The sequence below is a fragment of the Balaenoptera ricei genome, chromosome 6 (assembly GCF_028023285.1).
Source record: "Balaenoptera ricei isolate mBalRic1 chromosome 6, mBalRic1.hap2, whole genome shotgun sequence".
Lineage (NCBI taxonomy): Eukaryota > Metazoa > Chordata > Mammalia > Artiodactyla > Balaenopteridae > Balaenoptera > Balaenoptera ricei.
Genome location: NC_082644.1, coordinates 27,604,936 through 27,617,272, shown reverse-complemented (window position 1 = coordinate 27,617,272; position 12,337 = coordinate 27,604,936). Strand labels below are relative to the sequence as shown.

Below are 12,337 nucleotides of genomic sequence, written 5' to 3'. Positions count from 1 at the left end.
GCATCCTCACTGGGATTAAGAGGTAGCTGCCTCAACCACTCTCCACACTGCAATAATCCCAGTGGGACTAGAGAACGCTCCCGCTATGACGAGGCAGACAGTCCTGTCCCCATGGCCAAGACTTTTCCTCTCTGGTCAGGCCACCCACACAGGAAACCCTGGATGAGCGGAGGGTCACCCCAGCGCCATCGCCTGGCCACTTCAGGGAAGCAGAGAGCAGCTCCATAAAGACAAGGGCCGTCTCCAGGCTCCGTCCTAGAAACTGGTTAGTGTCCAGAGGGCTGAGAGGCACAAAAGCAGCTCTCCCTCCCCAGACGGTTCAGGGATGCAGAAGATGCTACAGATGCCCCAGAAGGCCCCTAGCCAAGCAGGCTTTAGAGAAGCGGATGGTGAGGGGGTCCCTGGGGAAAGTGAGAGCTGTGCGTTCCCAGGGGCAGGCTGAGGAGTCCTTGTCTATGTGGAGGAAAGGTTTGGCCACCTGTAGATCCATAGCTCCTGTGACCTCCCTCACCCTTCCTTCCTCTCAGGATCGCTCTCTGCGGAGCAGCTCCACACGAAGAAGATGACAGTGGCCTGAGAGCATTTCCCACCAAAACTATCTTTATTCACAATTTTCATACATCACTCCAAAGGTCCTGCCCACACCCACCTCCCCCACCTCCCTAACCCCCCACAATCCCAGGATCAGCTCTGGGGTGAGGAGGAGCCCCTAGGCTCCCCTGGGGGCCGCCCTGGGGGGCTCGCCCTGGAGGGCCGGCCCGGCTGTTCCCTACTGGCTGCAGTGCTTCCTGTTCTTCTTCCTCCTCTTCCCTGTGACAAAAGTGTCACGCTTTCTCTTTCTCGGCTGTGAGGGGCGAGCCAGGCCCAGAGCCAAGGCTGGCCTCGCAGAGACCCCGTGGCCAGCCCCGGGGATGGGCAGCTTCTCAGCAGCGGCTGGACGCCCACACAGAGCCCGCTTCCTCGACTTGGGAGCGGCTGGTGGAGCTGGGCTGGGGCCTCTTCTCTGAGGGGAGGGGTCCTGGGGAGCTCTCTGGGCCCCCCAACCTCCAGGGGAGGCCAGGCCTGAGGCAGGGGCAGGACTCTGGGACAGCCAGCAAGGCAGCAGGCTCTGCGGGGAGGCAAAGAGGAAGGCCAGGCTGGGGAGCTCCTCCTCGTCCTCACTGGACGCGTCCCTGGGCCCTCGGGCCTCCCGAACAGGAGACGCCTCTCTGAGAACAGACGCATCCCTGGGTCCCAGTAGAGGGCCAGTGTGCCTTTGACCCTGGGGAGGGGAGGGCCGTCCGGCAAGGAATGGAGAGACCTCCTGACGTCCTCGACAGGGAACAAAGACTTTGGGCCCGAACGGGCCAGTGTCTGCTCGGATGGGCCTATGAAGAGCCTCAAAATCAATCTCTGGTGGGCAGGCTTCATCACTGACCCCTCGATGGCGGTCTTGGTCGTGCCTCTGGGCACCTTGGCCGGCGTGGGACTCAGATGGACTTGAGCCCATTCCGGGTGCACTGTGGCTCGGGGCTGCCGGCCCACCCTCGTCCTCTTTCAAGGCCAGGAGTCGTTTCTGCACCAGCTGGTAGGAGGGAGGAGGAGAGTGACGGCTCCACACGCACGTGTGAGAGGAGGAGCACTGGGCAGTGGGACAATGGCCCTGGGGGGGAGGAGGGGACGGGTGACCCCAGGACTAGACTCCAAATACAGACACGGTGGCATTCCTGCCATCCTCCTGCACCTTATTCCCAGCTGTGTGTCCTTCCCTCCGCTCCCGGCTCCCCATCCTCTCCTTCCTATCACCCTGCACTGTACCCACCCCAGAGAGGGCCCTTCCCCATGCCAGGTCTCCGAGGTAGGGAAGGGACGGACAGAGCCATGTGGGCCTCCTGTTCTGGGGCCCTAGCTCTAGCCTGCTCACTGGGGTCCCTCCGTGCCCTGGTCTTCCTGGGTGTCCCTTGTCTCCCCTGTTCTACCTGCGATCCCTCCCTCCTCTGGCTCCCCTGGGCCACCTGGTTTCCCCTGTCCCCTGGATCACCTGGAGTCCCCCCTCCCCTGGAGTCCCCTGGCTCCCTAAGTGTCCCTCTCCCTCCCCTGGCTCACTTCTTCAGGGGTGAGTCCTTCCTCCTGCTCCAGCTCCTCAGCAAGGGCCAAGAGATCCAGCTGTGGGTCTGGGGAAAGCAATTCTGCCAGGAATCGAGGGTGAATGACTGCCTCCACCTTGGACAGAAAGAAGAGGCTGTGAGCATCCTTGGCCAGGAGTGGCCTGTGACACAAGAAGACCAGGAGGGAAAGTGAAAAGCAGAGACCCACCCCCACTCTCCTCCACAAGGCGGGGATGGTCAGCACACACACAAACACACACACACACACATACACACATGCACATACACAGTCACACACAAAAGAGCACATATACAGATGCACATACACAGACACACAAAGGCATACACACAGACACAAACATATACACACATACATCTACGTAAACCTCCCCGAACACCAGGCTCAGGAACAAGGAGCTGAGCTTAAGTCCCATCGGCCTGAGCAGAACCCAGATCTTGGGTGCTGAGAGTTCCATGCCCTGGCATCTTGTAGACCCCAGGCTCCAGGCCCAGCCTACCTTGGTGACAGAGTGTTCCCGGGAACACAGCTTGTCAATGTAGCTCAAGAGACCCGGGTCCAAGTAGGTGCTGTCTTCTTCCTGCTTCAGCTCATTTCCATCCTCTCCACATTCTGCATCTGATTCGCCAGTGGCTGAGTGGACGGGCCCCACCAGCGCCTCCATGATGTCCACATACTCCCTCACAGCCTCAGGGGGAATCTCCTTGGGCGCCTTGGGCTCCGGGGGCCACAGGGATCTGTGTGGCTTCGGGTGCGAGGGCTGGGCCCTGGGGCCGGACATCCTGGGAGCACAGGCTGAGGCAGAGCAGGAGGAAGGGAAGGAAGGTGAGGGACTCCCGGTCCACCTCCTGACCACCGAGCGCACGTTGGTGAGGGCATTGTTTGGGGGACATTGATGTGGGTGTGGGAGGGGCCAGGACCATCTGAAGCCTCATGCACAGTTGGAGAGGGGAGGTTAGGGGGTCATCTAAGAGAGTCACAAGTAAGGAAGTGGGGAACCTCCAATTTTCTAGGGGTCTCCCCTTCAAGCCCACTACTTAGGCAGACTTCGTGTGGGGTCCTTTGACAGGGAGGTGTGAGAGGAGTTACAAAACTGACCAAGTCAATACCCCGTAGTGACAAAGGGCAGCTGAGACCCCACCCCACTAACCCCCGCCTCGGTGGCTGTTTTGGTTGAAAGACCAATGCCCCTGTCTTGAAAGAAAAGGATCCACATGGGGACGGTGGCCAAGCCTAGGCCCCTGTTACCTGTGCCTTCAGCTCCAGTGGGAAGCTGGGTGCCTGGCTGAAGGCCCACTTTCGGGGCTGGGGGCCCCCGAGGATCCAGCTTCGGTGGGGCTGGAGGAGGCAGGTCCTGCGCGCACTGCATCCACTGCAAATGCTGAATGTGCGTCTCCTCCTCGGCCGCAAATTCCATGAACCTGGGGGGTGACGGAGGCACAGGCCACCCTGAGAAAAAGGCCTGGGTTCTGGAGCCCAACAAAGGCAGCCAAGAATGAGGCACTGGGAGAGGATGTGCCTTGGGGCCGTCAAGGCCCTGTGAGGTGCTGTCCACAGCAGAGAGCTGCTCCTGGAAGTGATAACAAGATCTGGGACCCTTCCTGCCTCACCAGCACTGGAGGGCATTCAACAGCATAGACCCAGGTCGCTGAATTGAACCAGGTCAACGGGACACATGGCTGACCCAGGGGGCACCCTCCTCATGCCCCCCATCCCCATCCAGAACCACATGAAGGGCTGACAGCCAGAGGCTGGAACAGGCATGTGTTCCCCACAGGGGTCCTTGCCCGAATCCAGGACCCTGGGCTGGGAATGAGAGTCCTGGAAGATAAACCTGGAGACAGGGCCCAGGAGAGGCTGGACAATGTGGATGCTGAGCTTAGAGGAGAGGCCTTCCTTTCCTCTGAGAGGCACTCGTTTGTTTGGTTTTGTTTCTTAAACCAAGGGGATTACCATGGAGCAAACATTGGAAGGGCCGGAGACCCTTGGGCTGACGACAGCTGGCTTCCCCAGCTTCTTCAGGGATGCCAGGGTACCCACTTAGGCCACTTTTCATAAGGAGAGGGGGTCCCAAATCTATGTCAGTGGCCGCCAGCCACCCACCACTAAGGAAGCAGCAGGCTGGCGGGTGGAGCTCTTTCCCCGGCCCAGCCCATATGGCCGGAGTTGGACCCCTACTGGACTCACAGCTTCACCCTGCCCCGTCCTAAGACCTTCATATCAAGGCAAGGGTAGGTCAAAATCAGGGGAAGGCAGAGCTCCTGGTGGAGGAAGGACAGAAGTCTCAAACTCTCAAGGTGAGGGAGGGGTTTCTGGAGGACAGTAGGGCCCCTGGGCTGCGGGGACCCTGTGCTGGGTGACAGCCCTTCTCCTCTGTCCTCTCTGATGAGCACCCTCACGGCCAGACCCTGCCCTCACCCACTCGCCTCACCCTCCACGCAGCCCCTGGGCCCAGGACGCTGACTCACTTTTCCGCCATCTTGTAGTAGATCATCCGGTCAAGGTTGCTTATGCGCCGCCATTCCTGCACGGCCCGCCACAGTCCCTCCTCCTGCGTCATGCTGGGCTTCAGGCGGGCCAGGGATCGAAGCACTGGGCTGTAAGCCCTCGGGGTCAGTCTCCGGGCCCAGCCCAGCCCCCACCTGCCTTGACCCCACCCGACAATGTGGACCACACATCACTCAACACAGCATGACTGAGCGACAGGAGGGTGAGAGGCGGGTGTCTGGGAGGGCAAAGACAAGCCTTCCCGGCCACTGCTGTCACCGCCTCACACTCACTCAAGGATGACCATCCACTCCCAGGCTAGAGCTGAGACATTTTGCCTTGGGGAGCTCTTTTCCTCTTCAAGCCTGCATTTTCATCATAAAAATCCCTATCATCAATGAGGCGTGGCATGTGCCAAGCAATCTGCTAACACTTCATAGATTAGCCCAAGGAGTCTTCTGCACAGTCCTCTGAGTGAAGTGTAATTGTCCCCTTTTTACGAGGGACCGGAGGTTTAGGATGGAAATGCCTGCCAGGCTCACAAGTCTAGTGGGAGAGAGCCCACGCCCTTAGGAGAGCTCTACCATCACCCTGTTCCTCGTGGAATTCTCCACAACGAAGTGGAGGCATGCATAAAGCGCCCTCCTGGGCCCCGCGCTCCTCCCCCTCCTCTGAAGTGACCTCCCCTGGCCATGTACGCTCAAGTCCTGTATGAAGGACACGGCACCACAGGAGAGTGCGGCATCCACTCCTTGGCTCCTCACCTTACACCATGACCCTCTCTGACTGCAAGTCTTCAGTCCATATTACCATGAGAATCATGGAAGAGCAAGCTGGCCAGACTCACAGGGTGGTGGGGCCAGTTGAGATAGGGCACATTTCAGTCCTGATGTCACGGACTGGTAGGCCCACCCATGTGACCGACAATGTGCCTTCTCATAGCATGGACATCGCCCTCACACCTTCCTTCCAGTATCCCTAGAAAGCTAACGTGCGAGTCCATCCCCAGCTCCTCTTTATCTAAAAGCTCCCATAAGCTCAGGACCCCCTGAGCGTTCACTCACATGAGAAAGCAGGAAAAAGCTTCTGCATCAGGACTCCGGTGAAAGTGTCTCCGGGCCAGGGGCTTGAGGTGTTGCCAACGTCGGAAGTTACTGTACTCTCTCTGGGGGTTAGAGGAGCCATCCTGCGAGGCGTTGGACTGGTTGGTGGCCAGGCGGCCCTCCCTGGAAGTGCCATGTGGCCATGGCCCAGAGTTCACTGGGCGAATGATAGGGGCCAGCTGGGCAGCTGGTGGTGGAGCTTGAGGAGGAAAGCCTGGGGTCCAGCCTCCCTTGCCAGCCTGACTAACTCCAACAGCTGGAGCAGTCACAACGGTCCCCATCACAGGGGTTGCTATGAATTCGGGTGCAGGACATGCAGCACTCCTGCTGAGGGCCCCTGGAGCGCTCCAGTTGAGGGGGGCCTGAGTAACGACAAAGGTCTGAGTCTGGGGGGCCTCCACTGGCCTCCCTTGTGACCTGACTTGGACAGTGAGGTTGCAAGCCCCAGGGGCACTGGGGCCACGGCCACCATTAGCCACCAAAGGCGTCCTGGGGAAAGCTGGCAGCAGCAGGCTGCTGCCAGGAGGGAATGCTGGGGTGAGGGGACGTGGCAGGTGCTGCTGCCAGGGTGGCCGGTGCTGGGCGCCAGGAGTGGGTGGAGGGAAGGGCACTGCCGTGAAAGTAGACAAGGAGGCACCGGGGTTCACGGTCACATCCGTTCCCAGCACTGGCCATGCTGTGGAGGCAAAGGAAAGGAGTGAATGGAGGAGGAGAATGGGCAAGTGGGACCGAGGCTTTCTGTGGCATCAGAGTGTACATCTCCACAGGTCAGGGACACTTGGACAAGGGAAACTGTGCAGCGTGCAAATGTCTTCAAGTGATTTTCATGCCCTGACCTCCAGTTGAGAATTATTCCACTGGCGACCCCGTGCCCATCCACCAAGGTCCCTGAACCCTGTCTGCCGAGAAGAAATAGCCTCAGCAAGCACTGACTTGGAGAACCTCCCTAAGGCACCCCCTGGCACCTAAGCCTCACAGGCTGTCTCCCAAGACCTGGAACTGGGTGGACATCCGCTCTGTGAGAAATGCCCCTCAGCCGGCGTACTAGCAGGTAGGGACCTTCTCCAAGGTAAGTTCTAGGCCCCCAAAGGCCCTTTGTGGACAGGTACTGTGTAAAATATTGGGGCCCCACCTCCTCCTCAGTCCTCCTTTTCCTGATGCTCAGTATAAATCCCCTCTTTCTTTCCTAGCCTCACAAAACAAAACAAAATGCTGGAAAATATCTCTCTAATGGAATCTTGATACAAACCCTTAACACTGGCCCAGAATGCACCTGCATCTCAGAACAACCCACAGCAGACATGTAACATGGGCCAGGTCCTGCCACCCCCTCCCCAGTGCCCAGAGTCACTGTCATCACTCAGGAGTTCTGTTCCTAGGAGGCGGTGCGGGTTGGGGGGGGTCTGAGAAGTAGGTGCGTGTCCCTTAGATTCTGTCATTTCACAGCCAGTGATGGCTGCAGAGGATTAAACAAGGTCCAAAGAATTGTCATGTTACATTGGTCGTGGGAGTACAGACCGCCTGTGGTCCTTCCCCTTCCAGCTCCCAATAATGGAAAGACAATCTAAGAAGCAGGCATAAGCCAGGTGCCATGGCGATCAAGTTGTCTGGAACACATCCTTGTTCAGGAGAACAAGGTACACGCCACGGTGCACCTAATTAATTAGAACAGGTGTCATAGGACGTTTAATAATAACACAGAAGATCGTCTTCCTGCCCCTGGGCTACACTCCTTCCCCCTTTAAAAGAGGAAGCAGCCTTCACAGACAATCCACCCATAACAACCCCACTCCACATCTGTCCCCTGTCCATGAAGGAGTGACAGGAAATATGAACAAACTCTTCCTCTCAAGGCAGCCTGAGAGTCCACCATGAGATATGGGACGAGATGAAGTAGGTCTGAAGTACTGCGATTCCACAAAAGCAAGAACAATTCAGAGCAACTCAGGAACCTGAGCCCTATCTTGGCTGAAGTTACACGGTTGCCCATCCCCTGTTGAATCCAAAGCAACAGTTGCCTGAACTGAGAAGTGAGCTCTGGGCTGGGAGGAGTGGACGAGGTGTGGGCTGCGGCAGTTAGAGTAACCTCCTGCCTAGCTCTCGGAGAGGACACTTCACTGCAGGTGTGGCCACACACAGCCCCACTGAATAGTTTTCTCACCAAGACCATCTCTCCCCACGGCCCCCTTAGATACAGTATGCTCCTGTTCAAATGCCTTAGAAAGATATGGTGAGGCAAGCTTCAGGTGTCTCAGGAACACAAGACAGGTCTAGGCTTTCCTCATGACCCTCCCTGTGTCACCACCAGGACATCACACACATCCTTACACACACGTTTCAAAGTGGCTTGTCTCCCTTCTAGAAAGAATCAACCTGCCTGCTGCCATCCTTTCTCCATAGCCAGGGCAATTCCTCTTGATCCACCTCCAATGACCCCTCCTCCCCAGTGCAGTCTCAGGTTTCTTCAGGCTCCCCAGTCTCCCCAGGTGAAATGTCCTCGTGTGTCCAGGGCTCTCTTCTCCCTCTACTTCAGTCCAACTGTGTGCCCACCGTGAAGTGTCACGTGTGAACCCGAAGGATGTGAGGGATGGCAGGGTCTCTGAGAACACACCCCCAGCCTATAGGCTTACCTCCTGCTGAAGCCATCCTGCAGGCTTGGGCACGGACTACTGCTGCCTGGTAGCCTCAATGAGAAAAGTCAAGACCAGGACCCAGAGAGTGACCTGCTTCAGCAGACGCTCAGGATCCAAGTGAAGGAGGGGCAGGTTTGAATCTAAACATTCTGCAGTGAGGGAGGGGCAGAGGGCACGTGGGTCTGGGTAGGGTGGGGGTGGGGAGACATTCCACGAGGGCTCTGGCAGGTAGGCAAGAACCGGAAGTTCCTTCCACCTCACACAGTGGCAACACAATTGGCGTGTGCCTCTTTATGCAGTTTATAAACTGTTTTTTTGATTCAAGGCACCGAGGTTGGACTTGATGTTCCCTTCCTTTCACTTCTTTTTCCATCAACCTAGTTTTGTGTCCCTCAACACACTCTGCTTCCTACCTGGCTCTTGACTTACTTCAACAGAGACTAGACTTTCTGAACAAAATTCAGAACTGTTAGTCTGATAAACACTTGGGTATTTATGGCCACATGGAACTGAGTATTTGAAATTAGGATTGTCTCAGCAGATCCAGTGTCTTTGACTGCTGTATGTACATCACTCCTAAGGGAGTGGTCCTTGTGCTCCAACCAACATCCAGCAGGACCAGCCTTACTAATGATCCTTTGTGCTGGAAAGCCCCCGTCCATCAAAAAACCGTCATGCAGCCCCCATGTCCAAGACCAGAATTCACTAAATGTCTTTCTCATAGTATTCCATGGTTGTAAAAGATTTAGTTTTTTACCTTTTAAATGATTTTAGTGTAATATTTTAAGCGAGTAACACCTTCTCATGGTTCAAAATTAAATTGTGCAAAATGGAATATGCAGTGGCGAGTCCTCCTCCCACCTCTTTCCCCTGTCAACCCAATCCTCTTTCCCGGAGGAAACCAGTGTTATCTCTTTCATTAAAATCTTCCCAGAGATACGTCATGCAACTAAAAACGAAGGCAATCTGTTTTCATTTTTTAAAATGCCTTCATTTTTTTTTCTAGTTGAAAATTCATATATGTTCCTATATATCTGAGGATATTTCCAATGATTGTCTTTGTACAGGTATCGTGGCTCCTCTGTTTCTGCACTAGATTCCTAGAACAACAATTTCTAGTCTCTTACATTTCAAAGACCTGAAAGAATAGGGTGGCTTGATCTAGTAAAGAAAAGTAACAAATGCCTAACTGAATTTGACTTTTGAATTTCACATAAACAATGAATTCATTTTTAGTACAACTTTGTCCCATGCAACATTTTGGACATAGTTTTACTGCAAATTCTTTCCCTGTTTATCTGAAATTTATGTTTAACTCGAAATCTGTATTTTATCTGGCAACACTACCAAAAAATTAGAACATACTAAGCTATTATCAGTTACTCATCCTTATGAGAAAGAGAACTTGGAGTGACGAGACTCAAGTGTGCATCTTGGCTCCAACAGAAAACACAATTGTAAACATACACAAAATCTGCAGGCTCTTTGGATGAAATGGATTTGGAAGAGCCATCATATAGCACTGAACATCTTGGCTTAGTAGGGGTAAGGACAGAAGTAAGGAACAAGAAGGCAGAAAATCTTCTTCTCTTTCCTTATGTTAAAGGGACTAAACATCCTAGAGCCCTGGTTTTTCTAGGTGTTAAAAGTCCACTACCCATGAGATGGATGTGCACCTTGACACAATGCCAAGAGTTTATCCACCAGTGTCCAATCCCCATTCAGACAAGCCCACTTGCATCTAAATCCTAGCCTGCAAGCCCTGCTTACAAGTTTGTTAATTTCCTGTCTGCATTACATACACTTGCTCTTTAGAATCTAGGCTCATCGTTGCATATGGCCCCATCTGCATGGGAATGATGGTAGCATTCCTTTTACAAAACTTGTCTGATTATTATTTTCATATTGAGAATCCATGTCAGTCAGTTTACCACTATCAAAATGATATGAAAGAGTATTCGTGGTTTGTGTTGTGGGAAGAGAGGACTGTTAGGAAACTTGTCAAGGGAGATGAAGGCTGAAAACCTCAGAGGATGGCAACCAAATCTCTTGCGAGACGAGATTCTCTCACTGCTGTAGCTGCAGTAGAACTCCAACTGATTGTGGGGTGTTGGGGAAGGAAACAGAGGTTTAGAAGGACTGTTCCACAGTGTGAAAAAGACTCCTGTTGGTGCTTAAGAAGTTCCTTGCCCCTTGTCAGGAAAAATTGACTCAGAAGAAGATGAGAAGATAAGGTGAGAATATTTCAAGCAACAGCATGGTGAACTTTATATCTAAAGAAACTCCTGTCGGGGACTGAAAAAAAATAAACAGTTTGGGAATATCGCTCAGTACTGGAGCTTTTACAATGAAGGAAAACTCATATGATTTTCAACCAATAACTTCATACTAGAGGGATGGTGAGGCAAAATATTGTACCCAGGCACTCGAGAAAGGCAGGCTTCCTTGTTGCTTCCTCCCTTTGTTCAGTCATTCAACCAATTATTTACAAGATTCTCACTCATAATTCTGATACAGTATTTGAAGGACTCTTCTCAAGGCCACTGATACAAAAATTGCACTGTGCAAAAATTAGCCAGTCCCAATTCTGCAATCACTTTTGTAATACTTCAAAATCCTACACCCCAGAGACAGAGATAATCAAATTAGCCCAAATGTAATTTGGGAAGAGTAGTCACAGAAGGGAGTATCTAAAAGTCCTTTGGATCATGATCTCTGACTATTCCTGCACAGAGGCTGCGGGCAGGCATTGACTACTGAGAAAAAACATCTCTGGACATGCATCACAAGCCTCAGAAGACAGTTCATCTTCCACTCAATCACGAAACGTTAAAGAAATGAAGAGATACCATGTTTGTGTCTTGTGGAGTTTTCAAGTCTGTGCACTTGGAGGCGCTTAGTGCTGTTAGACGTGAGGGGTTTTCAGAGGCATTCTGTTGAGTGAGAAATGCTCTAATCTTGCAATTGACCAGAAAGAGGATCTGATGATTGAAGTTTCTTTGGGAAGTATTACAAAGTCAGGTCAGTAAGTTGATCCTGCTACTATTTTTGTTGTTGTTGTTGTTTTTAATGCCAACTGAAAGTCTGCAAGATATTACAAAAAAGGAGGGAGGGAAAGTAAAATTGTTCCCATACTACCTGCTGTGTTGAAATTGGCCCAGATTGTCCACTCTCTCTCAAAGTTATTAAAAAAAAAAAAACCGTACAAAGGAAACACCTGTGAATCAACATTTATTGAAAAACCTCCATGTATTAAATACACTGAGAAAAAATATTCTAGTAGAGTAAATACGTTTGGAAAAACTCTAGGAATGGAGTCAGGAGACAGTATCTTAAGAGTGTTTCCCAGGTCTGAATTCTTTGCTAGAATTGTTCTTTAGCGGAAACTTCAGGCTTGCTAGGAAAAAGGACCTACTGTTTTTTGAAAGGCATAAAGAAGAACCAAGGAACTGCAGTCCAAAGGGCATGAAAGCACTTGCCCCAATTTGAGGCTACTGTGCTTAGAGTGGAGCTCTCCAGAACTCTTTGTAGCTAAGTGCATGGGTTTCAGGTGTGCAATAGAAAAATCACGAGTGCACATCTCACAAGAGCTGGTTTTAAGAAGACACCGTCACGAAGGTTCCCGGCGAGGAGCGTCGCCAGAGATGCTCCGTAGCGTGCCCGACCCTGCATTTCTCTCCTCTCCTGCAGAGACCTCCTGGAACAGATCCCCGCGTGCCCCGCGCCTGCACGCCTGCGCACGCCTGCGCACGCCCACTGGGGCGGGGCTCTCAGGCACGTGGACCGCCGTCCTCCAACAGCTCCTGGCATCTGTTGGGGCAGTTGGCTCGGCTCCAGAAGACAGGAGCGCATGCGCGAGCGCGGAGGTTGGGGCCCCAACGGCTGTCCAGCGGGGGCGGGGCCTGTCATGGCCGCCTCTGGAGTCAATTCTAGGAACCCTGAGGTAAGGGGTACGGGGACTTTTCACCCCTCAGGTGTCACCGCTCTGCGCTGTTGTTCACCCTGTGG

The 12,337-nt window shown here is 53.3% G+C and overlaps 1 protein-coding gene and 1 long non-coding RNA gene across 2 annotated transcripts in view; one reads left to right on the top strand and one right to left on the bottom strand.

Annotated features, from left to right (window-relative positions):
• Positions 1 to 769: 769 nt before the first annotated feature.
• Positions 770 to 8,342, bottom strand: LOC132367766 (NUT family member 2G-like). The gene is made up of 7 exons (XM_059926355.1): positions 8,327 to 8,342; positions 5,658 to 6,372; positions 4,575 to 4,703; positions 3,404 to 3,527; positions 2,606 to 2,851; positions 2,086 to 2,202; positions 770 to 1,564 (listed from the first exon to the last, which is right to left on the bottom strand). The coding sequence occupies exons 1-7, from the start codon at positions 8,340 to 8,342 to the stop codon at positions 770 to 772; spliced, it is 2,142 nt and encodes a 713-aa protein (XP_059782338.1).
• Positions 8,343 to 12,215: 3,873 nt separating this feature from the next.
• LOC132367703 (uncharacterized) overlaps positions 12,216 to 12,337 on the top strand; it is a 34,418-nt gene continuing 34,296 nt past the window's right edge. The window contains exon 1 of the long non-coding RNA XR_009503838.1: positions 12,216 to 12,272. This is a non-coding gene — a long non-coding RNA (uncharacterized LOC132367703). The remainder of the gene's footprint in view (positions 12,273 to 12,337) is intronic.

What these genes read in the sequence shown, in the direction of transcription:
- LOC132367766 (XM_059926355.1), bottom strand. An exon ending in GCTTTTTCCTGCTTTCTCAT is followed by an intron (nt 4,704 to 5,657) that starts GTGAGTGAACGC and finishes GAGGGCTTACAG; the next exon opens with CCCAGTGCTTCGATCCCTGG. An exon ending in GGGAACACTCTGTCACCAAG is followed by an intron (nt 2,203 to 2,605) that starts GTAGGCTGGGCC and finishes TTTCTGTCCAAG; the next exon opens with GTGGAGGCAGTCATTCACCC.